At 48.2% G+C, this 23,915-nt stretch overlaps 11 protein-coding genes across 11 annotated transcripts; 6 read left to right on the plus strand and 5 right to left on the minus strand.

Annotated features, from left to right (window-relative positions):
* Positions 1-587: 587 nt before the first annotated feature.
* On the plus strand, positions 588-2,222 carry PEX2_034040 (fungal specific transcription factor domain-containing protein; the record flags this gene model as incomplete). Its single annotated transcript, XM_016740679.1, has 4 exons — positions 588-828; positions 917-1,185; positions 1,260-1,517; positions 1,623-2,222. The coding sequence occupies 4 exons, from the start codon at positions 588-590 to the stop codon at positions 2,220-2,222; spliced, it is 1,368 nt and encodes a 455-aa protein (XP_016601292.1).
* A 1,915-nt stretch (positions 2,223-4,137) lies between these two features.
* Positions 4,138-5,389, plus strand: PEX2_034050 (cytochrome P450; the record flags this gene model as incomplete). Its single annotated transcript, XM_016740680.1, has 2 exons — positions 4,138-4,479; positions 4,544-5,389. The coding sequence occupies 2 exons, from the start codon at positions 4,138-4,140 to the stop codon at positions 5,387-5,389; spliced, it is 1,188 nt and encodes a 395-aa protein (XP_016601293.1).
* A 477-nt stretch (positions 5,390-5,866) lies between these two features.
* PEX2_034060 (Monooxygenase, FAD-binding) lies at positions 5,867-7,341 on the minus strand (the record flags this gene model as incomplete). The annotated part of the gene is made up of 2 exons (XM_016740681.1): positions 5,867-6,566; positions 6,635-7,341. 2 exons carry the CDS (start codon positions 7,339-7,341, stop codon positions 5,867-5,869), a joined length of 1,407 nt encoding a protein of 468 aa, XP_016601294.1.
* Positions 7,342-8,029: 688 nt separating this feature from the next.
* Positions 8,030-9,683, minus strand: PEX2_034070 (Amino acid/polyamine transporter I; the record flags this gene model as incomplete). The annotated part of the gene is made up of 2 exons (XM_016740682.1): positions 8,030-8,826; positions 8,882-9,683. The coding sequence occupies 2 exons, from the start codon at positions 9,681-9,683 to the stop codon at positions 8,030-8,032; spliced, it is 1,599 nt and encodes a 532-aa protein (XP_016601295.1).
* A 1,062-nt stretch (positions 9,684-10,745) lies between these two features.
* Positions 10,746-11,258, plus strand: PEX2_034080 (Ethanolamine utilization EutQ; the record flags this gene model as incomplete). The annotated part of the gene is made up of 3 exons (XM_016740683.1): positions 10,746-10,824; positions 10,901-11,032; positions 11,113-11,258. The coding sequence occupies 3 exons, from the start codon at positions 10,746-10,748 to the stop codon at positions 11,256-11,258; spliced, it is 357 nt and encodes a 118-aa protein (XP_016601296.1).
* A 576-nt stretch (positions 11,259-11,834) lies between these two features.
* PEX2_034090 (Aldehyde dehydrogenase, N-terminal) lies at positions 11,835-13,512 on the minus strand (the record flags this gene model as incomplete). Its single annotated transcript, XM_016740684.1, has 4 exons — positions 11,835-12,128; positions 12,183-12,882; positions 12,938-13,391; positions 13,467-13,512. 4 exons carry the CDS (start codon positions 13,510-13,512, stop codon positions 11,835-11,837), a joined length of 1,494 nt encoding a protein of 497 aa, XP_016601297.1.
* An 860-nt stretch (positions 13,513-14,372) lies between these two features.
* On the plus strand, positions 14,373-16,070 carry PEX2_034100 (tetrahydrofolate synthase; the record flags this gene model as incomplete). The annotated part of the gene is made up of 3 exons (XM_016740685.1): positions 14,373-14,390; positions 14,464-14,601; positions 14,673-16,070. 3 exons carry the CDS (start codon positions 14,373-14,375, stop codon positions 16,068-16,070), a joined length of 1,554 nt encoding a protein of 517 aa, XP_016601298.1.
* Positions 16,071-16,605: 535 nt separating this feature from the next.
* On the plus strand, positions 16,606-18,309 carry PEX2_034110 (glycylpeptide N-tetradecanoyltransferase swoF; the record flags this gene model as incomplete). The annotated part of the gene is made up of 4 exons (XM_016740686.1): positions 16,606-16,687; positions 16,767-17,208; positions 17,266-18,049; positions 18,112-18,309. 4 exons carry the CDS (start codon positions 16,606-16,608, stop codon positions 18,307-18,309), a joined length of 1,506 nt encoding a protein of 501 aa, XP_016601299.1.
* A 301-nt stretch (positions 18,310-18,610) lies between these two features.
* On the minus strand, positions 18,611-19,995 carry PEX2_034120 (uncharacterized protein; the record flags this gene model as incomplete). Its single annotated transcript, XM_016740687.1, has 2 exons — positions 18,611-19,893; positions 19,956-19,995. The coding sequence occupies 2 exons, from the start codon at positions 19,993-19,995 to the stop codon at positions 18,611-18,613; spliced, it is 1,323 nt and encodes a 440-aa protein (XP_016601300.1).
* A 762-nt stretch (positions 19,996-20,757) lies between these two features.
* PEX2_034130 (thioesterase family protein) lies at positions 20,758-21,612 on the plus strand (the record flags this gene model as incomplete). Its single annotated transcript, XM_016740688.1, has 1 exon — positions 20,758-21,612. The coding sequence occupies one exon, from the start codon at positions 20,758-20,760 to the stop codon at positions 21,610-21,612; it is 855 nt and encodes a 284-aa protein (XP_016601301.1).
* Positions 21,613-21,915: 303 nt separating this feature from the next.
* On the minus strand, positions 21,916-23,224 carry PEX2_034140 (RTA1 domain-containing protein; the record flags this gene model as incomplete). Its single annotated transcript, XM_016740689.1, has 2 exons — positions 21,916-22,649; positions 22,711-23,224. 2 exons carry the CDS (start codon positions 23,222-23,224, stop codon positions 21,916-21,918), a joined length of 1,248 nt encoding a protein of 415 aa, XP_016601302.1.
* Positions 23,225-23,915: the final 691 nt, after the last annotated feature.

Consider the following 23,915-nt stretch of genomic DNA (forward strand, 5'->3'; position numbering starts at 1 on the left):
GGGGGGGGGGCGAGGGGTACTTCGAGCTGCGCTGGTTGTGAATGCCCATGGTTCGGGTTATGTCGCGCCGTGGATATGCGTACCCCAGAATCCCCGCACGGAACGAAACCCAACCTTTGTATATTCCATCTATGATGTAGATAGGCATAGTAATGCCAGTTTTTAGTGCACACCAATCAAACGGGCTGGGCTAAAAGTCTTAATTCGTATTTGATATAGAGAGCAGTATAAATGGCCACTAGGACTAATCGGTCGTGGCGTTCTTTTTTGGAGTCCAGGCGGGGAAAGACGCCAAATCTAAATGATAAGCCAGTTCCATGTCTTCCGCCCACGGGGGTATTCCGCCGCGCCCACTTTCCTCTTTCTTTTCTTGCCTCAAAGCATACAGTGGGATTGATATGTCATCGCAATTTGACGACGCAAATAATGGAGCGGAATCTACCCCAGACTGAGCGACAGAATGATAGTGGCACATGTTGGACGTGTCTAGATAAGAACAGACAATGTGATGGGGGCCTGCCTCGTAAGTTCCTTTGCCCTAAGTACCCAGTTGGGATGATCATACGATCGAAATTATCAGGGGTTAAATGCTGACGGCTCCGCTAGGCTGTAGGATCTGCACACAAAGGGGCGTGAAATGTCGCGGATATGGAGTCCGCCTACTGTGGCCGTCGGGAGTTGCAGGCATCTCAAAACAACAGAAGACGGCTAGGAGACGCTTAAGCAGAGCATCGTCGACCCCGGAATCGCCAGAAGTGCTCCTTCCCGGGGCTATATCAGCTCTGGCGCTGCCGGCGGAGGACAGCTTCTTCATGCAACATTACCTCCGTACGTCTTCTACGCAAGCTAAGCTATGACTTATCCCCCCCATCCGCCAATCCTGTGCTCGCTTGCTCATCTATACTTCCACAATTAGAGAATATCGCTAGGATAGCCCTCGCCATCGATTACAATGGAAATGGATATCGCTCCCTGCTGCCTATGGCCGTGAAAGAGCCTGCGGTGTTAAACGCAGCCCTCGCAGTTGCCGCCTCGCACCACAGCCGCTGGCAGCGCAAGCCCGATACAGTATCTCGCAAGTACCTCCGTGCTGCCTCCAAAGCTCTACGAGAGAGGTTTCTGTGTCCGAACAGTATCCATGATCCCGTTACTTTAACCTCGATGTTGCTACTAGTCTCTTTCGAGGTATGTTTATATCGTTTCATTTTTGGAACATTACCCCGATCATTCCGCATTTTACTAAATCGCTTGGTTACTAGGTTTTTTCGGGCTCGAGTCGGTGGAAAGGACACTACGATGCAATCCGTGACTGGATCCGATCTCGGGGCGACTGCTCCGACATCGAACCATTTCTGAAAACGTGGGTTTGTTTGATTGACACCCAGACTGCCCTTAATCTCGGCGAACCAGCGATGCCAGAACTAGAATCCTGGCTTGATATAACCACAGAAACGGCGGGTCAGGGGGAATTCGTTGATGCTTTCTTTGGCTGTTCAGCCAAGCTACCGAAGCTTATGGTTAGTCAGTCCACATAGCTATGCTTTTCTCTCCCATCCATTATGAATGTTCTCCCGGGGTCTGTCGACTATAAAAGAGACAAGCTGACCATGTTTGTATTTCAGTGGGCTGCTTCCCGACTCTACGCAGCCTCTAAGGAAAACCAGACAACCATGGATGAATTACAGAACCAAGTGGAAGCTCTACAAGCCCAAATCCGGTCGACAGCCATAGTCCTCGAGTCAAGCCCTCTAGTAAACTTCTCTTGCCGGAGTACTGCGCAGCCGTTCGCGACCGTGGGGATGGGGCAAGAGGAGCTCCGCCGGAGGATGGTCGCAACAGCAGAGATATTCCGACACTCCTCGCACATATATGTGCACCGAATTCTCCACGGACCGGAGGAGCCCCTAACGGAGGAGATGCAGACATCCCTCGACACCGCGCAGGAGCTATTGACAATGGTCCCTGACGCGCTCGGCCCCGGCGCTAACCTCGGTTGGTGCCTGGTTGTCATCGGGGCTGAGATGGATGGCATTCACGAGAGAGATTATGTCCAGTCTAGACTGGATGGTCTACACCTGCTGGGCATCCACAACACAAAGAATGGTCAGAAGATTCTCGATGAGGTCTGGGCTCGTCGAGACCTGGTTACTAGCGGACACGCAATGCCGGAGAGATGGCAGGATACTATGCAACGAATTGGACAGTCGCAAATCTTGGTCTAGTGAATCTTTTAATCGTTGGATTTTGAAGCTAGCACGGGAACATCGTGTTCCGCTATGGAGTGGAAATGTCGATGTGGGACTGGATTTGCTTGCTAGCATGTCTTTGATTTCATCTTCGCCCGCGCGTCTTGACTTACAACGGCACGACCCTGAAACAGTGTGCTGGGTTTCCCAAAAAAGGCTATATTATATGCTCGGGCATCGCTATATGCACACAAAGGGTTGAGGTCTGAGCCCCTTCCAGCCCAACCCGTGGTCACCACTGTGTGGAAATGCCTTTCCTAGACGGGTGGTAGTATATTCTCGCCCTGGTTGCAGTCGACAAAGTTGAACTCCTAGGCTAGGAGAATGAAAGTTACCTGCCGCACGCTGCCTGATCGATTGTTAGGGAAAGGAGCAGTGCGAAGACGCGGATGCTGTTAGGGACGGTGTGGACAACACACTGCGCCTGGGACCTAGCCATGACTGCCTAGGAGCTGCAGTCAGTCAGAGTCTAAACTCTGGGATGTGGTTTTTGGACTACGGAGAATTATCTCCAATGTGTCTCGTATCTGAAACTTGATGTCCACACACATTTTGGCTCTTGTCGAGGAAATTTTCCCTTGCTCAAGACTAGCAAAGTGATCTGTTATAGACGTTGGCCCACTTTCATCGGAAAAATCCACTTTACTTGCCGTGAAAATGGTGCAATTTGCACTTCCAATAGCGCGTGAATGAGGTCTCTGAATTGCTGCCATTGGGGAGGGGTTGCCGTCAGTAGTTTCGCCTTCATGGGCGCGAATTTGCCTTGTGCTTTGCTACCAGTTACAACTATGAAGCTTTTGTGGAAGTTATGCTGCTGGATTATTCCTTGCGCTCCTACTGGAAGTGAATATGTTTACTGCAAGCCAGCCTTTTTCAAGTAATGGAATGCTATGATAACAAATTCCCATTGAACCTCAACCATATTGTCTCAATTGAATAGAATGATACCCTCAGATTGCCGAGTCGCTACCCCCGGGTATAACGTCATTTACCTCGATATAACTCTATTATTTTACAGTATAACGTCTCTGAGACTTTCTATTTTTGATTATCCTTCCTTGCTTTATCCAGACATTATCGCCTCATTGATATATATCGAGACCAGTGACATACAGCTATATCAGGCTCGCTAACCGAGGGCGGACCATTGTCCCCGGAGTAAAGAGGCTGGCCAGTCAAAGATAAATCCTGTACCGGAGCAGATTCCACATATTGGCCCTGAAGATATGCCGGTACGCAACGTCTGGGTTGACTTTTTCCGTGTCCAATAAGAAGATTTTCCTTCTTTTTGCCAGGGATTATACCCCGCATCATCTCCGGCAGTTTGCTGCAGGGACTTCTATAGAACCCCACAAATGGAAATCCTGTCACTTTGATTGGAAGAATATACCTACCGGGATGCAGTGCCGTATCCTACTAAATAGATTCTAGAAACATTCTAAAGCACTGCTACGAGGCCTTGTCTTTGTGCGTTCTTAATTTTCTACTGGAAACGATGTTCATCTCCAAAGAAACCCCCTCGTTGGTGGGATTTGCCGGCCAACATTGGCCAATTGTGGTCTTCGGCATACTGGTATCATGGGCTTTGTCTCAGAGGTATCTAACACCACTGAGACATATCCCCGGCCCGTTCTTCGCATCATGGACCCGCTTCCCCCGGTTTTTTGCCGTACTGATAGGGCGACCTCATGAGTGGGAACTAAACCTTCATCGCAAATATGGTCACGTTGTGCGGACAGGCCCAGACCTTGTCTCAGTGGGAGATCCGGCGGCAATCAACGTTATTTATAACGCGTCCGATAAGTTCAAGAAGGTAAGCAATCGATTTACGGATATAATAAGTTGTTTCAAGATCTAATTGAACATTTTGTCAGCGTTTTATACTCCTTTCATGGTTTATGACGAAGAAGGGTTACTTCCAGATCCATTGGTCTTGACGGACAAGGCACTTCATACCCGCATGAAGAAAAACGCCTATAATGCATACTCTATGGGTTCAATGTTGCAACTTGAGCCCCTCGTTGATGCAGTGACAGATCGTTTCTTCAAAATCCTCGATGAGGTAGTTGAGACTCCGACTCGGACGTGCGATTTGGGAAAGTGGTTGCGATATTATGCAACCGACGTCATCTTCGCTGTTACTTTCGGCGAGGACCTTCAATTCATGGAAAAGGGAGATCCAATTGGAATGATGCCAATGCTTGAATACATTGCTGGAGACTATGTGTCAATTGTAAAGAAGACCCAAGCTTATCACCTTGACATTTTATAAATGCATTTGCTAACACATCCATTAGGTTGGTCAATTCCCATGGGTTCACAAATTCTTGCTTGGCAATAGCTTCGTTTCCAAACTAGTACTTGGAAGCAGTGCACCGGACGGGGCTACTTTAGACCTGGCACAAAAGCAGGTCGTGAAATTCCGCGAGAAGATGGCAGCGCAGTTAGTGACCGGTCCTTGCTCATTTGTGCAACGACTTTTGGAACACCAAGTAGCCCACCCAGACTCCATCACGGATCGAGAACTAAACACCCATGCATTTGGAAATATTACCGCAGGAGCAGACACCACTGCGATTGCCATGCGGACGGTTATGTTCAACGTGGTAAAACACCCCGAAATTTACGACACCCTATGTCGTGAGATTCGCGAGGCCAGATTGACCCTTCCAATCACATACACCGCCGCCAGCACCCTCCCATATCTAGATGCAGTCATCAAAGAGGCTCTGCGCATCCACCCACCTACCGGTATCATGTACGGCCGAACCGTGCCGCTGGGGGGTGCTACTGTGTGTGGGAAGTTTATGCCAGCGGGCACGGAAGTAGGGATCAGTCCTTGGGTGCTGCATTATGACCCCGAGCTATTCCCTGACCCTCAGAAGTTCCAGCCAGAGCGTTGGTTGTCTACGGACGTGGACTTGCTGGCGCAAAGGAAGAGGTCGATATTTGCGTTTAGTGCTGGCTCGCATACCTGTCTTGGGAAACATATTAGCTTGATGGAAATTACGAAGTTGGTTGCGTCGCTGCTAATGCAGTATGATATTGCATTGGTGGATCCGAATGCGAAGCTGTCATTCAAGTGTCGCTGGTTTACGCCTCAGAAAGGATTGATGGTGAAATTGGCTAAAAGACGACTTTAGAGTGGAAGCATTCATAGAATGTATTCTGTTTTATAATTTCAATATAAAGCATAATTGCTAGAGGCATTTTATTATTGTTACTTTGTGTTCCATATATATTTTGTTTGTCAAGTGGTGATATATTTTGCGTTCTCAATTTGACATCACCCCTTCAAAATCGCGAATAGATTATTCAAAACAAAGTGTGGTTCCCATGAATTGTAGATTTCAGCTTAAACTTAGCTCTGGGATCAGAATGCCTTGTCTTTTTCATCAACTCCCCTTGTGTCCTCTTTGGAATGGTAATAATACTCGACGGCGGTAAAGTTTATCGGGGGCATTGGAATCGACTAGGTTACTGACGTACAGTTTGTTAGTAATTATAATATGAAATGATATACGTAGTATTTGCAATATGATCTAGAAAGTGATGGTTTCTATGTGTTGTCCATTTCTAAATACTAGTTGCCGACAATGTCTTCAGATATCACCAATAGTTCACGACTGAACTCGTACCACATTAGAAGGTGCTAGATCATCCAACTTTTCCTCTGGGATCCTCTTCTCTAGCAACATTGCATCATAATTTCCTCCAGCAGGCAGCGCCAGCTGTTCGATAGTACCAGGCTTCCCGCTTTTGACATCTTCTAGCAAATGATCGAAGTGCTTCTCCGCATTGGCGAAGACATCGAAATCGGTAACCCAAGGGTAAAAAGGAAGGACCAAAGAATCAGGATATTCGCGCACCAGGTCAGGTGTCCAGTCGTTTTTATGATAAATATTGCGCGTCAAGATCGATGCTTGGTGAATTACGTGCGACCGGTTGAATCGTATGCGCTCAAACACTTGCAGGCCCGCCGCTACATCACCGTTGCACTTTTGCAGACAGATGGCGGCTGTAACGGCATCCTCGACTGCTTGACAGGCTCCCTGAGCAGAAGTTGGAAGATGACAATGCGCTGCATCCCCCATGACCGCGCATTTCTTCGAACTCGATAGCCACGTCGGGATGGCGTCCCGCCAGACTAGTTTATAATCGATGATCCGGTCATCCGGTGTGACCCCGAGGACTTGGTGCCATATCTCAGGGAATCCAGCATCTTTGAGATATTTGGAAACGTCCTCCTTCTTTCCAGGGAAGGACCATGTTTCGGCAATATTCGCATCGTCGAGATGTGTCAGAACCCACGCACAGTCCCTAGAAAAAAAAGAAAAAGGTTTCGTCAGAATGAGATCTAATAACGTAGTTAGGGAACGAATGTGTACCTTCCGTTCTTCCACGTGTAGATAAATCCATGCATATCCCGACCAACCCAGAACCGAACGCTGTCCTCGCCCGGCTTGATCATCTCAGAAAACTCAGGAAGCTGGCGCATCTCATCAGTAATATTGAAGAATGCCCTGAAGATAGCATATCCACTATTAACTGTGGACTCAGGAAGCTGGAGAAGCTGAGTGCGAGCCAAGGATTTGGGACCATCACAGGCTAAGACGACATCACCGAGGATCTTCTCACCTCCCTCTATCAAGACACCTCTCTCAGTGTCCGAGTCGAGATACCGTTCGACACGCTTGCTGAACTGCATATCCACACCAACTTCAATAGCGTACTCATAGATGATCCTATGCATCTCTCCGCGGTGGCCGGCATAGACGCAGTCCTTGTCCTCCGCCTGCGGCCATGGATCCTTCCGCAGAAGCACGTTCTGGGCGTTGTAGATCTCAAGGTACTTGGCAGCATTGACTCCCGCCGCCATGAGCCTGCGGCCGACATTACCGTTATCCCAGGATTCGAATACCCGGCCGGCGTTGCGCACAAAGTCGAGTAGATCGCCGTGCGAGCTGGCGCCTGAATAGGCCTCAACTAGGATCGGGTGCATGCCGCGTAGCTTGCACTCAATGGCTGCAGTTAGACCGGCAAAGCCGCCGCCCACGATGACGACGCGGAGGTCTTTGCTGGTTGATTTGACCATGTTTGCGTGGTGATGGGCGCTTAACAGATTCGAAGATTTGAGGGATTTCGAAAATGGATTTTGATACACTTGAATTGATCAACGAAATCCATTCTATATGAATTCATCGATGTACTCCACCCTACATCATTCCCGTTTTGGATACATTATCTGATGGAAATCAGCGTCGATGGTCCAATCAGGAGATATTCCGTGTGTCGCTTTTTATCTCCGTTGTTGCTAGCGGGGTAATACGCCGACCGCATATTCTCGCCCTTCCATTCTATTTGCCAGTGCATTACCTAAATGATAGACCGGATCAATGTTCGATTGTATACTGTTTCTAAAGTTGTGAATAAACTTATGATGTCCGGGATAAGAAACCCTATCTTTTGCTTTTGGTGTCTGATTCGGCTCTGTTGACTGGCCACAGCTGCGTCGCATTAATCCTCCTATTTCAATTTGCGAGTAAGCTTAAAAGCCTAATTATCCGCCAGCTTGAAATTACACGATTGTTTCGAGTGGGAATAGTCATTGTTTGATTTTTTATACTAAGAATGTTGGGTTTGGAGGTGTCTACCATCAGATATCCGGTGATAGTCTTTGACATCCTGAAGTCTTTTCTCTTCTAAATGATTGAGCTACGCGATACACTTGAACAAGGTGTCTATTATTGCCAAAATATCAGTTGAATGAATAGCAAATAGTCCTATATATCCGAAGAGATATCGCCCCTTTTCTTCTCATCTTCAATCTGCTGAACCACAATCGTCTCCTGCTGATGGATAGAGCTAACTTCCTCAGACAGAACCCCAAGATAAAGCCGACTACCATACACCCACCATGTCCCAGCAGCAACCAACATACTAGCTCCAAAGATAAGAGGCGCGTAGTTCATATTTTGTGCCGTGACAGGCACGATGGTGGGGAAGCACAGGAAGATGATGAGGTAAATACACCAGCACGCGGCAAAGACGTTAATGGGCAAGCTCCAGACACCGAGAGTGAAAGGACCGGGCGGCAAATTCGTGTGCTCAAAGCCGTAAATAATCCGGAGGAAGATGGGCAATGCGTACGAGAAAACCATTACCACCGTCACACCGGAAGCGATTCCGTAAAAGGCGGTCTCGTTGCCGATGTAAATCAGCGCCAGGGCAGATATCCCTACCCATGATAGCAGCAATGCGTTGACGGGGACCTCAAGGCGGCCGTGGACTCGGGAAAAGCATTCGGGGAGACCCCCTTCTCGCGAGAACGACCAGATGACGCGAGAGGATGCCGCCATGCACCCTGGACCGCCGATGAAGAAACCCAGGAAGAGGAAGAACCAGGTGATTCCGATAGTCATTGTTTGGCTTCCGCCGGAAACGTTGTACACGAGCTGCACTAACGGGCAGATTCTTCCCACTGGCCCATTTATCAAGCCCTGGACGTCTGTGATGCAGAAGGCTAGAGCGATTACCCAAGGGAAGGTGAGGATACCGGAAAGAGCGACGCAGCCATAAACTGGCGAAGAGAGTTAGTCACAGATAGCATAAATATCACGATGGCTTGAACTTACGGACTCGGGGAAGATCCCTCGACGCATTCTGCATCTCCTCCGCCATATGGGTAGCCGAGTCCCAGTTAATGAAAGCCACTGCGGAGCTCATCAGACCCACTGACCACGAGACTCCATCGCTTTTCCAGCCGCTCATATTAGTCAGGTCGGCGAAGACATAACTGGCCGTATTCTTGGGGTGCACCTTCACCAACAGATAAATGATGATAGTGAAGTATCCGGCAACATGCAGCACAATACCCAGAAAGGTTAATCGATGCAGCCAGCGGGTACCGAGAATATTAATACCGAAAAAGCAAGTGGTCATAGCGATGACAATCAAGCTTGTGTGCCATCGCTGATACGAGTAGGTTGGAGCAAACAGGATGATGTACGCTTGCAGCTGCATGGCGTTGGAGAAGATACCCGTCAGCGCTGACAGAAGCCAGCTCCAGATGGTAGCCCAGCCGGCGATCCACGAAAACAGACGCGTGTATTTGAGTGGAGACAGGGCGGCCACGTAGTGGTATTGCCCGCCGGCTGTCGGAACCATGCTGGAGAACTCAGCGAGCGAGAGGGCGATGGCCATGGCCCCGATAGCCGCGGCGGCGAACCCCCACACTAGGCTGGAACTGCCACCCGCCCGAAGGGATTGGGCCATGGTCGAGGTGAGCGCTTCCCAGGTGACACTTGTGCAGAAGGCGAGGAAGATCAGCGACCAGACGTTGAAGTGCCGGCCCATCACCTGCTCCTTGCTTAGAGCTGCTAGGCGGGCCTCATCATCGCTTTGCGGCCTCTCCACTTTCAGAGTGGTCTCGTTCATTGTGGACTATAGAATTGTATAGTCTTGTCGGATACAAAGTAAAAGAAGCAACAAAGTGTGTACTTGAAGATTGAGGTGGAAGAGTCAATGGTGGGAGGGATACCCTTCGCATAAAAGAGCAAATCGAAGGATGAGATATCCATAATGCACTATGGGGCTAGTAATCAAGACGTTATCAATGGAGATCATTAGTGTGAATTCAAGGTTTAAGTCGGTGGCTATCGCAGAAGCTTCGAGGCCACATGCGTCCCCCGTCCAATCAAGAGAATATCCAGGAGTGAGGATTTGCGCTAAAAAGATAGCATGTATGCGGGGAACCCTGGGGAAGTGGAACTAGCATCGCATGGATTGGACCGGATTAATATACGATTGTGTTAGTCTCGGGCTTAGCAGTTAGATTGAAGTCTTAATAGGTTAGACAGAGATAGGGGATGCAGGATGTGCAGAATGTGCACAACAATGAGTTATGGAGATCTATGCATACATAGTATGCGTCACTCAAGTAGAATAAGGGAATGATAAACATCCGGAATGCGGTTGCCTGGGGATATAAATGAATTTGATGAGATTCGTAAAGAAGAAAGCCCAATGCTATCCTCTTCTGTCTGCCCTAATAATCTATCGCCGTTTATCTGAAGATCACCGTGAGATAACCAATCTCTCATTCGTGACCTCGGCAATCTCCCGAGGTATGTACATTTATGAATGCTAGATAAGCCAATTTTTGAACGTGAATTGTCAATTTATCACATTGGTATCCCATTATATATTTTTACGATGCCATTAAAGCTAGTATCTTGTGACCCCACAGCCTTGAGTAAATGGAGTGGAATGAAGTGGAATGGCATGAAATGGCGTCAAGTCGCTGAGTCGAGGATCAATAAACCATTGGTTACACTGAACTACTAGACATTTCCTCCGTTGACTATCTAGAAGCGCAATATAAAACCATCGGCTGGCTCTAATGCTGCTGAGATATTCATACCTATACGTCTTTGGGTCTTCACATTATTTCAATTGAATAATATTTCTCCGCCACAATACCCCTCCAATCTTCTCATCATGGTTTTTGAGTGGCTAGACGAGGGCAAGTTTCACCGTGTTCCCAAGTTGGAGCCGGGTCCTCCTAACGTTTACTTTGGTAAGAGCATCAATGATTTAATGCCCGTCTACACCCCCCAAAAAGCGTATTTACTAAAGTCAACCATTCGCGATAGGCGATGTTTTCTCCTCCGCGTCACAAGACGCCCCGAACCTCTTGGCTGGATCTATGTTCCTCCTCGAGCAAATTGACAATCCCGAGCCGGCTCCCCTATACGACTACGATGAGACAGGAGTTGTGCTGAAAGGTAAGACAATCCCATCAATTGATACACACTACCATCCCCAAGCACAAAGCATGCTGATAAGTTACCCATTCGATTTCTAGGCGAGCTGCACCTCGAGGATGAGAAGGGAAACACTGCTAAGCTGTTCCCGGGAGACACCTTCTTTATTCACCGTGGAAGCAGCATCATCTTCTCTACCCCCCGATACGCTGTGGCCTACAAAGTTGGAGCTCGTCCTAAATTGTAGTAAGGCGAGGTCGCATAGCAATCCCTGGAGATTGATAACTTTACGAGCTATATTCACAAAAGTTCATGATAGTTCCTTGGACATGATTAGTGAGATAGACATACAAACTTCATGAATATATAACTTTGGATATCCCCACCCTTTACGTGTATTAATTTTGATGTTCTGTGTCTGTAAAACTAGAATTAAGCGTAGATTGCCTCTTGAGGGGGACATCATATATGCATCATCATGTATCTGAGTATGAGATCGAAGCTTGTTTTAGAGATCGCTCTCAGTGTATCTCGTTATCGTTGTAGGTGGAAGGAAGTTAGAAAGATGAAAAGAAGTACTCGCAAAATGCAGAAAACACCATTTGAGGACGTCTATTTCCACGCAACGCATTTTGAATATACAACAGGTACCCGACTTTTAATATATAGTGTAACCTTGATAAGCGTCTTCGGTGGCGATATAGGTAGAGGTTTCGTGGTCTTTACAAAGAAGTATAACCCAACCGCTCAAAAATAGGGGACTAGAGTTCTCTATAATGTAATTGAATGATGAAAAGTTCTAATATTTTGCTTCTACTAACAACTACTTGTCATCAGCTGTTGGTAGAGTGAAGTACTTGACAGTTTTCGTCGACATCCACGCTTCCAATGCCTCTTCGCCCATATCACGGCCGAATCCAGATTGCTTAACTCCCCCAAATGGAGTATTGGCATGCAACATCCCCCAACAGTTAATTGTGACCTGGCCACATTCCAGAGCTTCAGAAACACGCTGTGCCCGGTTAACGTCGTTCGTGAACACGGCAGCACTAAGTCCGAATTCAGTGGCATTAGCCTTCTCAATGACTTCGGCTTCGGTATGAAACTTTGCAATGGACTAGAATCCAACGTCAGCAAATGTGGCAAATCGCGAGCTTTCTTGAACACTTACAGCTACAGGACCAAATATCTCCTCTTGCATGATGCGCGCATCATCAGGGACATCGGCGAACGCAGCATTGGGAACAAAGTTGCCCTTGCCGGGAATCTCATCTCCTCCAGCCAATAAGCGGATACCAGATTCCTTTGCATGGCGGATGTATTCGGTAATCTTTTCCCTCTGCCTTTGGCTGATAACGGGACCTTTGGTTGTTTGTCCTGACAGAGGGTCTCCGGGGGTGGTGTGGGCCAACTTCTCGGCGAAGGCGAGGAGGAACTTATCGTAGATATTTTCATGGACGTAGATGCGCGACCCAGCTGCGCAAACCTGTCCATTGTTGGCCGTGAATCCCAAAGTGGTCCAGAATAAGGCATTGCCCAGCTCAGCATCAGAGAACACGATCGAGGGGCTCTTGCCGCCTAGTTCCAAGGTCACCTTCTTGAGATTCGAACCAGCTGCAGCTCGCAATATCCCCCTGCCGACGGGGGCGCTTCCCGTGAATGCAATCTTCTTGACCCCGGGGTGCTCGGCCAGCGCCTGACCGGCAACTGCGCCGTGTCCGCAAAGGATAGCAATGACGCTGGGTGGGAATCCTGCTTCTTTTACGAGACTAGCAAGTTTCTGCGCATACAGAGGTGCGAGCTCTGGTGTCTTGATAATCAATGCGTTACCTGCTGCGATGGCGGGAGCCAGCTTCCAGATAGTAATCATTCTGTATTTCTGATATCAGCATCGATATTCATATCGGGCATACGAGGAAAACCTACAGTGGCGCGTTCCAAGGCACAACGGCAGCGCACACCCCGAGCGGCTCTCTCCGAGTGTACGCATATCCTTGTGGGATACTCAACAACTGGCCGGCGATCTTGTCTGCCCATCCGGCAAAGTACCTGAGTGTCTCTGTAGCCTGGGGGATATGGAGGCCTTTGGACTCCCCGAACAAGACACCAGCGTCCAGAGCCTCGAGGCTGGCAAGGTCATCCGCATCCCGCTCGATCAGGTCGGCGAGCCGGTTCAGCAACTGGCCCCTGCGGGCAGGAGTCAGGGTCGCCCACGGACCCTGAAAGGCTGCCTTGGCTGCACTCACGGCGGCATCGACATCTTCTCGTTGTGCGGCTGACACGGATGCAAGGAGACTGCCTGTGGTGGGATTCTCAACTTCGAGCTGTGATCCTCCCGTTGCTAGCTGAAACTCATTGTTTATAAAAAGGCCAGTGTTGACTATCAAGAAGCTGGGTATTTAGCGGCTGGTGATAAAATATCAAATTCCGATTGAAGAGTGTGCGATATACATACTGCGAACAGGCCGGCCCTCAAATCCAATGAGTTCAATTTCGCTCATATTGATATTTTATGATGATGTGAATGGTTTAATTTGATTCCTACTTTTATAAAAGTGGAATAGTACATAAATATGGTTCCAGATGATACTATATTATAACCTCTTTTGGTCATCTATAGAACCTCCAATGGTGTTGACCCACTATCGGATGATTGAAGCCAGTCACGTAAAATTCCAGGTTTTAAGTTACGAGTTCTTTACTTCTTTCAATTTCTATCCGGATTTGAAAAATGCAAGACATGCAGTAAGCGCCTATCAAAAGCCGTGATAAATACTGCCATTGTTAGCGATCGCCATTGCGTGTCTTCCAGTTCTTTGCTTTTGTTGCACCAAGCCTGGAGGCGTTTCTTGCTCGCTTCGGCAGTTGTATGACCACTCTTTGCCTCTCTTGGCTTCTTTTCCTGCATCTTTATAAAGCCATATAAAAGGTGTCATAGCAGTGAGAGTGTGGTTCATTTTGACAATTTACTAATCATTTCTTGCTGGTTGCTTCACATACAAAACGCTAGGAACTGTCGATATGTGAGCTCATACAATACAAATCTACCTCAGAATGAATTTATCCGCCCTTTTTGAATCAAAATCAACTGTGCATAGATAACTTGACTTCGGTCTGGTTTTGTGTAGTCTGTTATCAAGCACGTGATCTTCCCGATCAGTGCCAAATCGGTTTCCCGAGGAGAGCGGGTGGGATCAACCAGAGAATCATAAATCGTGAGAGCTATCGGGGTTTCTTTAATCACCCCTGCTCATTTGAGGACTCAAGGCACGGGCTTCGGTTGTTAATGAGAAGGCTCTGGACATCTATTCGCTGGCAGTTTTGCGCACGGCGAGTTTCAACTCGTTCTCGTTCGCCCACCATGACTCGAACATATGAGGTATGCCGCTCGTAGCTTTGTGACAGGGATTAATTCCGACATAATAAAGCATACGCTGACTTTGAATGGATAGGCTGCGATTGCTTCTCTCAACTCATTGCAAACCAACTATGCGATCGTGGAGGCATTTAAGAAGTCCAAAACACGGAAGGAGATCAACGAGCTATCCCTTCCGGAGACAGTGGATTGGTTGCAGCGCATTGGATATAAGGTGCGCTGAGCTGATGGAGGGATTTCCATGCCTTATGAGTGAAGCTAATGTGAGAACTTTACGTCGTCTAGCCTTCCGACCTAAATAGGCTGAACGCAATTCATGTCGCCGGCACAAAAGGCAAGGGCTCAACCTCCGCATTCATCTCCACGATCCTCTCACAATACCCCCGAAAGGATTCGGATCAACCAGGATCCAACCTTAAGATCGGTCTCTACACATCCCCGCACCTCCGGTTCGCACGTGAGCGCATAAAGATCAACAATGCGCCGTTGTCCGAAGAACAGTTTGCGCGCTATTTCTTCGAAGTATGGGACCGTCTTGAGCAGTCCGCTAAACTGGCCGGCCAAGATCCCACCGGGCCTGGGACGAAACCACAATATTTCCGATACTTGACCGTGATGGCATTCCATACCTACCTGAGCGAGGGCGTGGACGCTGCGGTGATCGAATGTGGAATCGGTGGCCAATATGACTGTACCAACGTGATCCCACAGCCCAAGGTGACAGCGATCAGCAGTCTTGGCATTGATCACGTTGATCTACTTGGACATACAATTGAGGAAATCGCGTGGCACAAGGGTGGCATTCTCAAGCGTGGCGTAAATGGGTTCGCGGCACCCCAACCTCTGGGCGCAGAACAGGTATTGGCTAAACGTGCCGAGGAGGCTGGCACTAAGCTGGAAATCGTGCCTCTCCATTCTGAGCTTCGTCCTGAGAGCAGCAAGATCACCCTTGGGTTGGCTGGAGACTTCCAGTATACCAACGCCTCAGTGGCGGTGGCAGCTGCCGCGGACTTCTTGCGGCAGGTTGGTATCGATGTTCCAGACAATATCAAGGAAGGGCCATTGCCAGCGAAGTTCAAGACCGGGCTCGAGGAAACTCGCCTAGGTGGCAGGTGTGAGACCCGATTTGAGAAGAATGTCTCCTGGTATATCGATGGCGGTCATACTTTGGAGAGCATCCGGCTGGCTGGCCAGTGGTTTGCGTCGCGGATTAAAGCCGATTCATCGTCCGAAGATCTAGCCTCCAAGAAAACACGAATTTTGATTTTCAATCAACAGACTCGCAACAGCACAGCTCTTGCTCGTGCTCTCCATGAGACCCTCGCCTCTGCCCTTGGCAACGGTAGCCCATTCACTCACGCCATATTCTGCACGAACGTCACCTACAAACAGGCGGGCTTCCGACCCGACTTGGTCAGTATGAACACCAACTCGGACGACCTCGAACTTCTTCGAGTCCAAAAATCTCTTGCGGTGGAGTGGAATTCTATTGACCCTCACGCCCAGACACATGTTTTCGGTACGATTGAGGAGGCTGTTGATTTTGCGCGGGAAGTTGCGGGTCAAGAACGCAAGGTCCTGCAGAAGGACGAAGCTCCGGTCATGACCTTTGTCACCGGCAGTATCCATTTAGTCGGAGGATTCCTCGACGTAGTCGAGACAAAGCCCCCTACCGATGTGTGATTCCCCAATGATTGGTAGCCCGGAGCTCCAGTGAATCTTGCATTCTTGTATCAACACTTGAGATATGCTTTTCGATTAGCATATAATGGACATAGAGGTGTTTTTGCTTGGATTTCAACAATTCTTCGATTCTCAATATAGTTTTCTCAATTTCCAATGCATTTAAATGATACCATATTTGAAACCCTCTACGTGCTTTATCTGCATGAACTTTGCATATGTGAATGCCGAGGTTTTTAATGTAGGCCACTAAGAGTTCATCGTTGAGCGGGGATCTTCACTCTTCACAGTGGAGCACACTATGGACTCCGAGCAACATAAAACGGACTCCGTGTAAGGTGAAACGTGTCCATAAAGTAAATACTAGTCTATAACTCTTTCCCCTTAAATAGTGTACATCGCGAGTTGTGTTGAGCGCATCCCAACATCGTAATATTATTAAGTCATCCGCAGAACCCCCACCAGAGATCCGCGCGTGTTTAAAACGTGGGGCCCAATCCAATTCCTTCTTCCACAACCACCCCAACAACACAACATGTCGGATTCCAGCGATAAAAAGGGCAAGGCTCCCAAGCGCAATGAAAATGAGTCTGGTGCTCCATCCGACTCAGGTAATGGTAGGCCGCTCTGTCCACCCACACGGGGCACCAAGGACCCTATCCCGCAGATGCGCAGCTGTTGACATTCAAGTTCTAGACGCAGGAAAGAAGCTTCCCGCGAAGTTCGCTTCATTACTCCTCGAACAAAACCCGGCCCTGAAGAACGAGTTAGCTGCGATGGACAAGGACCAGGCCGCGGCCCTACTCCACAACATGGACCTCTCGCAGATGCTGACTGGATTGGCCGTGGGAGGTAAGAACCAGAAGGATATGGCCTCATACAAGTTCTGGCAGACACAGCCAGTGCCTGCGTTTGAAGAGGCTGGAAAGAAGCAGATCGCTCAGGGACCGATCAAGATTATCGACCCAGAGAAGGTTTCCAAGACCCCCGATGCGCTCATTGAAGGATTCGAGTGGTGTACTCTTGACCTGACAAACGAGGAGGAGCTGAAAGAGCTCTACGAGCTTCTCAACAAGCACTACGTTGAGGACGATAACGCCATGTTCCGTTTCAACTACTCGGAATCGTTCCTTCATTGGTACGATTGACTCGTAGACTATTGTCATATATCAGAACGCTAATACTACACACATAGGGCTCTGATGTCGCCCGGTTGGAAGAAGGAATGGCATGTTGGTGTGCGCGCCACTAAGTCGCGCAAGCTGGTTGCATCCATCTGCGGTGTCCCGACCGAACTTCGCGTACGCGGCGAGCGCATCAAGGTGACGGAGATCAACTTCCTGTGTATCCACAAGAAGCTCCGCTCCAAGCGCCTGACTCCTGTTCTGATTAAGGAGATTACCCGCCGTTGCTACCTTAGGGGCATCTACCAGGCCATCTACACTGGCGGTATCATCCTTCCCACACCCGTCAGCTCTTGCCGATACTACCATCGCTCTCTGGATTGGTTGAAGCTTTACGACGTTGGCTTCTCACCTCTGCCTCATGGCTCGACTAAGGCCCGCCAGGTCACTAAGAATCATCTCCCTAGCGAGACAGCGACCCCCGGCCTTCGGCCTATGGAATCTAAGGACATCGATGCTGTCTATGATCTGCTGGAGCGATACATGCAGCGCTTCGATATGAACCAGGCCTTTACACGGGAAGAAATTGACCACTGGCTGGTGCACAAGAACCAGCCCGGCAAGGGCCAGGTTGTTTGGTCATACGTTGCGGAAGACCCGGAAACCCACAAAATCACCGACTTTGTCTCGTTCTACAATCTCGAGTCTACCGTGATTGACAACCCCAAGCATGATGCTGTCCATGCCGCATACTTGTACTACTACGCGACCGAGACTGCGTTCTCCGACGATAAGAAGGCTTTCAAGGAGCGCTTGCAGCTCTTGATGAACGATGCCTTGATTTGCGCAAAGAACGTATGTTGCAATGTGTTACATCTGATTGTATATGCTAATCCTGTCTTTTTCATTTGTTCTAGGCCCGTTTCGACGTCTTCAATGCTCTCACCTCGCACGACAACCCCCTCTTCCTCGAGGATCTCAAGTTTGGTGCTGGTGATGGCCAGCTCCACTTCTACCTATATAACTACCGCGCTGCGCCTATTGGTGGTGGGATTAACGAGAAAAACTTGCCCGATGAGTCGAAGATGGGAGGTGTTGGCATCGTCATGCTGTAGGCTTGACGATTTGGCTAGTAAATCTAACGTCGGATACCCCGAAAACGAATTTCTTTCCTTGTGTCGTCCTAGCAATGAGAACAATATGAAAATAACACAAACAATTCTATATACGAAGATCGTTTGGCTGTACTCACTTCTGGCAAATTTAGTGTTAGCCCCAAGATAGCTCCGGAGAACACTGGAAGTACTTTGAGGTTTTTCACGAATATATTTTGTAAATCGATGCTTTGATTTCAATTTTGATATTTGTTTTTTGAACAAGCCGGGAGGAGATAATATTTGGTCAGTGCCATAGGATTTACTCCAACATGAGGTCCCTAACCATACAGACAAGCCGAGACACAGAACCTCCCCAAGGAACGGTCTCTGTTTTTGTGGCGCCGTTGGTGTTCAAAAGCTCTCCAATCAGCCTTCTCATATTGACGACAACCTTGTCAAGCCAAAAGTCCTCGATGTCACCATCTAACCAAGAAAACCCTATCGTTAAACACCCGTCTCCACCGACAACCAATGTGACAGACAGGGCAGCATTGATCTCATTACTATCACTACTTGACATCATCCGCCCTGTCTGCCATTCCTGCTGCTTTTCAGACTGCGATGATCTTGAATTCTGAAAGCTTCCCATGCTGGATACTCCAACACTGACACCACTAGTCTCACTAATGTCTTTCGTATCACACAAGGTATAACCTCTCTCGCGGTGAAGAAAGCCCATTAGGCTGTTGCTTCTCACCTTTCCACTTGGTTCGGCATTGTAGGCTGTGTGGATGCGCTGAGCCTCGTTCCAGATGGAAGTCATATGCCATCCCTGTGCTCTGTTATGTGTTGTAATATATTCGGAGCAAGGTATGGCAATTGTGTGCTCGATGGTACCACTAGGCGATATCCGACCCGCAGAACGCAACGTGGTGAATTCCGAAGATAAGTTGGAAAATAATGACGCTGCAAGAACCGCTTGCATGGCACAAGTGATATTCGTCTTATTGGCAAAGCAATCCACCAGGAGACGGGCGGTGTCTGTGGTTCCAAGTGTTACACTTTTGAATTGAGAGTGGCGTTGGGTGTGGTTGGTTTGCTTTTCCTGCCGTGATGTAGAATATCTTTTTGAGTGTTTGGCACTGGGGTATTCCGATGGCTGTTTAGATAATTTTGCCTTGTTGACCAGCAACAATGCAGCCGAGAATGATCGATGGAAGTCCATCCCGCACAACTGATCACTGGCGGGCTCACCTACCACAAAGCAAGCTACCATATCAGACACAGTACTTCGCCCAGATGTGTATGCAATAACCAGACGCCAACATGGCACCTTCTCGTATAGTTCCGGAAACCTCATGTTCCGTTGTTCCTCCACCAGCACGTCCACCTCTTCGTCTCGGCCATCTCGCAGCTGAATAATTTGCACCGCGTGGGGGAGGATGGTCACCATTGATGGAATTTGCACTATCACCCGCGACAGGGCGTTATAGACCAATGGCTGCAGCAATTCGCGTGGAAGAGCAGCAGAGTGGTGGTAGTACGCCGCTGTGATGGTATTGGCATGGTAGCTCGGGGGATCGAGGGCTGGACCTTGAGTTGCTACCAAAATTTGAATTCATTAGATCTTTAATCTTAAGATTCGATACGGGGGGTCTACTCACCAGATTGTTGGAATTTCTCGTCAAGTGGGCTCCAGAGCATGATGGTTATCAGATACAACCTAGGGAGTCACCCCAAGTCGTGAAGGGATTTCAAGTTCGTACTTTGTCGGATTTGGTTGTATTTTCTGACGGTCTGCTCCCCTCCATATGATATATGATGTGATAGAAGATCATCGGTGGGGGTTTACATGACCACGTCCATGCTCAACATTATATACATATCATGCATCCCAGTAGTACCGAGCACTTCCTACTAGAAGACCATACCGCCATACCACACATATTATGTAACCTGGGTACTTTGTAATACACGCAGTACAGGGCCTAATAGATTTGATAATACACATCAGCATACAATACCATACCATTTCAGATATTGTAATTAGCGGTGAAACTTATCACTGAGTGTAATACATAAATTACAAGCAGATGTAACTTACCCATACACTAGTACTTTTGTTACATACTAGCCACACCATTATGGCGCAAAACTAGGTGCTACTAGTATATGGAGTACTCTGTAGGATGCAAGTTAAATTGCCTGGCGCCGGAGATAGCCGTGTATTAAAAGCAAAGGCAAAGCGCCTAAGTCGATATGTACCCTTGGTGAAAGCTTTTTGCTTTTGGTCATCTTGCATTTGTTACAGTCCCAGTGACGTGATAAGATCATGTCAGTTTTAAGCATTCTAGGCAGAGCCGAAGACGGGTATATGCAGTATGCGCTCCTCGCAGTCATCACAGGGGCAGTGTTGATCAACCTGAAAACATTTCCAGGTGTATGGCATGTAGGTGCAATGATTGAATGCGCTCTCGAAAGTATAACCTTTGTTTATTCGCGACATTGCTAACCGATGATATTTTTCATTTCCAATTACGAGTTCTGAAAGGCCTTTTCACACAATTCCTCGGGTCTCGATTGTCTCCCCGTCAGATCGATGCGAATGGCGTTCTCATCGACGATAAGTCTGGAGGTATTCCTCTTCTCTTCTCATATTTGGTCACCACACACCAGAATGCCTTTATGAAATGTGATTACAACATGCACAAGTCAAACAGTACCTTCTTTTCCGATCTGGACATCAACCGAGCGCAGTTGCTCTTGAGCCTTTTCCCACGCCTGCCACGCTGGGCACCTATACCCGATTCAGCCACCAAAAGCTCCGAAACAGATGCGGACAAGTCAAAAAAGCGCGAGAAGACCGTCAGTATTGCGCTGGGTGGAACATCGTGTGTTTTTAAGCGGGAGATCAAGCCCCTGCAGCGATACGAGGTCTGGTCGCGGGTACTGTCATGGGATGCAAAGTGGCTGGTGCTGGTGAGCTACTTCGTGAAGGCAGGAACACACAAGAGCGTGATGAGAAGCTTGCAAAAGGGGAATCAGAACAAGGAGGGTTCTGACGCGCAGAAATTCATTCTTGCTGTCGCGGTGACTCGATATGTGTTTAAAGATGGACGCAGAACGGCGCCGCCGGAGGAGGTCCTGCAATGCGTGGGTCTGTATCCATCAACATTCGCAGAAGCAGATGAGCAAGATATTTATGACAACCTGAGAAAGCCAGGGTCGGATGCGCTCGGTTTCTTTGGTTCATTGGATTCGCTGGCATCGAATTTTGGTGATGCTAGTTCATCGATTCTAGGAAACTACAGTGATTTGTAAGAGACATGTTTATTGGTCAGGTTTTATAGATTTTCTTTATTATCATCTATTTATTTGTCAAGTAAAAAGTGAATCGGCCTGGGTAATCCCCAAGCCACTGGGATATATGCAAACAAGATCTTTGAACACTTGGTCTATATAGTCTTTCAAATGCGTGTATGATAGAGAGAAAGAGAAGAAGGGGAAGCAGAACAAAAGAAGAATAAAAGGAGATAAAGAACACGAATGTAAATATGAATGTAGAATGCAGTCCTCTCAAACATGCATACAAAATGACCGGGCAAAAACAGCAAAAACGCAAACTCAGCGACGGGTATTGTAATTTGAATCGCGGTACGGGGATGGTTCTCGGGTGTGGAGTGGCACGTTATCATCATATATGTCGTTATCGGGTAGTCGTTGCATATTCTTCTTTCCCTTGGCTCCCTTTCGGCAGCTCCGACAGCAACAGGCACAGCCGTAGCAGCAGAGCCACCTGCCGATGCCACTGGAGGGCATTTTCGCATCTGGGCCCTGCAACACGGCACCGGGTGGCGCGAAGTTCCAGATGAGAATAGCCAATGCCATGGGAATACCATCAAACACATACATATACCATTCATGGTATGGGATGGGATTTGACTCCCCATACCCGGAGGAAAATTCAATCAAACGATAGATGATGCGGACCGTAATGGCAACTAGACTTCCATACAGGGCGTAGAGCAGTCGGCGCCACTTCTGCTTCTCACCAAATAGTCGGCCGGCCCGCTCCAGCTGTAGCATCGATCGTTGAAATTGCACGGCCAGCACCAAAAAGCACACGATGAAGAACTGCTGGATCCCGATGCCTCCCATGTAGATATGGATACCGTTCATTTGTTGCTGATCCGTACCAGTGGCCATGAAGCCACCGATCATTTGAACGATGAAGGAGGCGAAGTCGAGCAAGACAAATGATTTGGCTAGTAAAGAAGGTTTGAACATGCCGATGCGACGCTCGGGGACGAAGAAATGGATCATTCTTGCTAGAACCATGTAGTCGAATGCGTTGACCCCTATACTCGAAGTTAGTATCAACGAATTGGGGTGTTGCAGGTAAGAAATGCTGGATCTTACATAACGGAGCCAAAAGGATAAACATTTGGGCGACAGTCACAACAGTATCATTCTGCTGATTATGAGTGCTGAAGGCGCGGACCCCGTAAGCAACAGTCTCCCAAGAGACGCCCATGAGGATAACCCAAGCAAAGCCCGCCTTGTACATAGTCGCCTGCACAAAGTGTGCCATGAAGAGGATGCCGAAAATTACGGCGGCAGCAATTGCCGCTTTAAAAGACGGGTAGTAGAGGTACAAGGCATCACACTCCGTGGCCGGTACCCAGCCATACTTGTCGGGCTTAATAGTGGGTGTACATGTGTCGGAAGGCAAATTTAGAGTCAAGCTCAATTCGAATTCAGTGGCTGTTGTGGTAGTCGCTGTGGTAGTGGTGTGCGAGTTTGTCGCCGTAGTGGTGGGGCTGACATCTCGCGGGAACACTCCGGGCTGTGGCACAGCGGTTTGGACAGGGGATGCCCGGGCCACGATGGCCGACATCGCCACGAAGAACAACCCGGAGATTGGAAATCGCATAATTACAAGAAAGAATATAGTAGAGAGAACAATGTTATGTGAAAGGAATGTATCAGGTCACAATGCCTAACAAAAAGCGATACAAAAGTATAGAAGAGAAAGACACAGTTTAAAACATTTCAAAGAAAGCAGATAGCGTCCAGGCAGCTAGTTTATATCAATGTCTGATGCCTGGAGAACTTCAAAACACCCCTGCGATTATGGTTGCCTTGGAAAAGATGAAATATGATGAGATGAGTAGAGAGGGCCCATGAGCCAGTTAAAAATAGCCCTGGAGACAGGAGGTTAAGAGGGCGGTTCGAGTGTTACAGGGTTTTAATGGGGTTATTCCGTATCAGGTATGGTCAATACACATTATATACGGGCGGTACGTACCAGTACATTTCAGTTCGGTTCAATTCGGCCCAATTCGCCCCCAAAATACCCAAAATACCCAGACACCTTGAAAAAATACCATGTCGGCTCTTAATTCCCTTGGCCCAGGCCCTACTCTACTGCAGAGCTAAAACCCACTTCCCTCCCACTTTCTTGAATTTCAGAAAAGAAAGGGAAGGGGAAAACAATTAGGCAACAATGTGTGATATTGCTGCTCAGAACGTTTTTGGTCCCACCATTGGTGTTCACTGTCACAATGGCTTTGACTTCACCCTGCTATTCGAAGACACATTCTTTAATATTCTGCCTTGTGCAA

The sequence above is a fragment of the Penicillium expansum genome, assembly GCF_000769745.1.
Source record: "Penicillium expansum strain MD-8 chromosome Unknown contig106, whole genome shotgun sequence".
Taxonomy (NCBI): domain Eukaryota; kingdom Fungi; phylum Ascomycota; class Eurotiomycetes; order Eurotiales; family Aspergillaceae; genus Penicillium; species Penicillium expansum.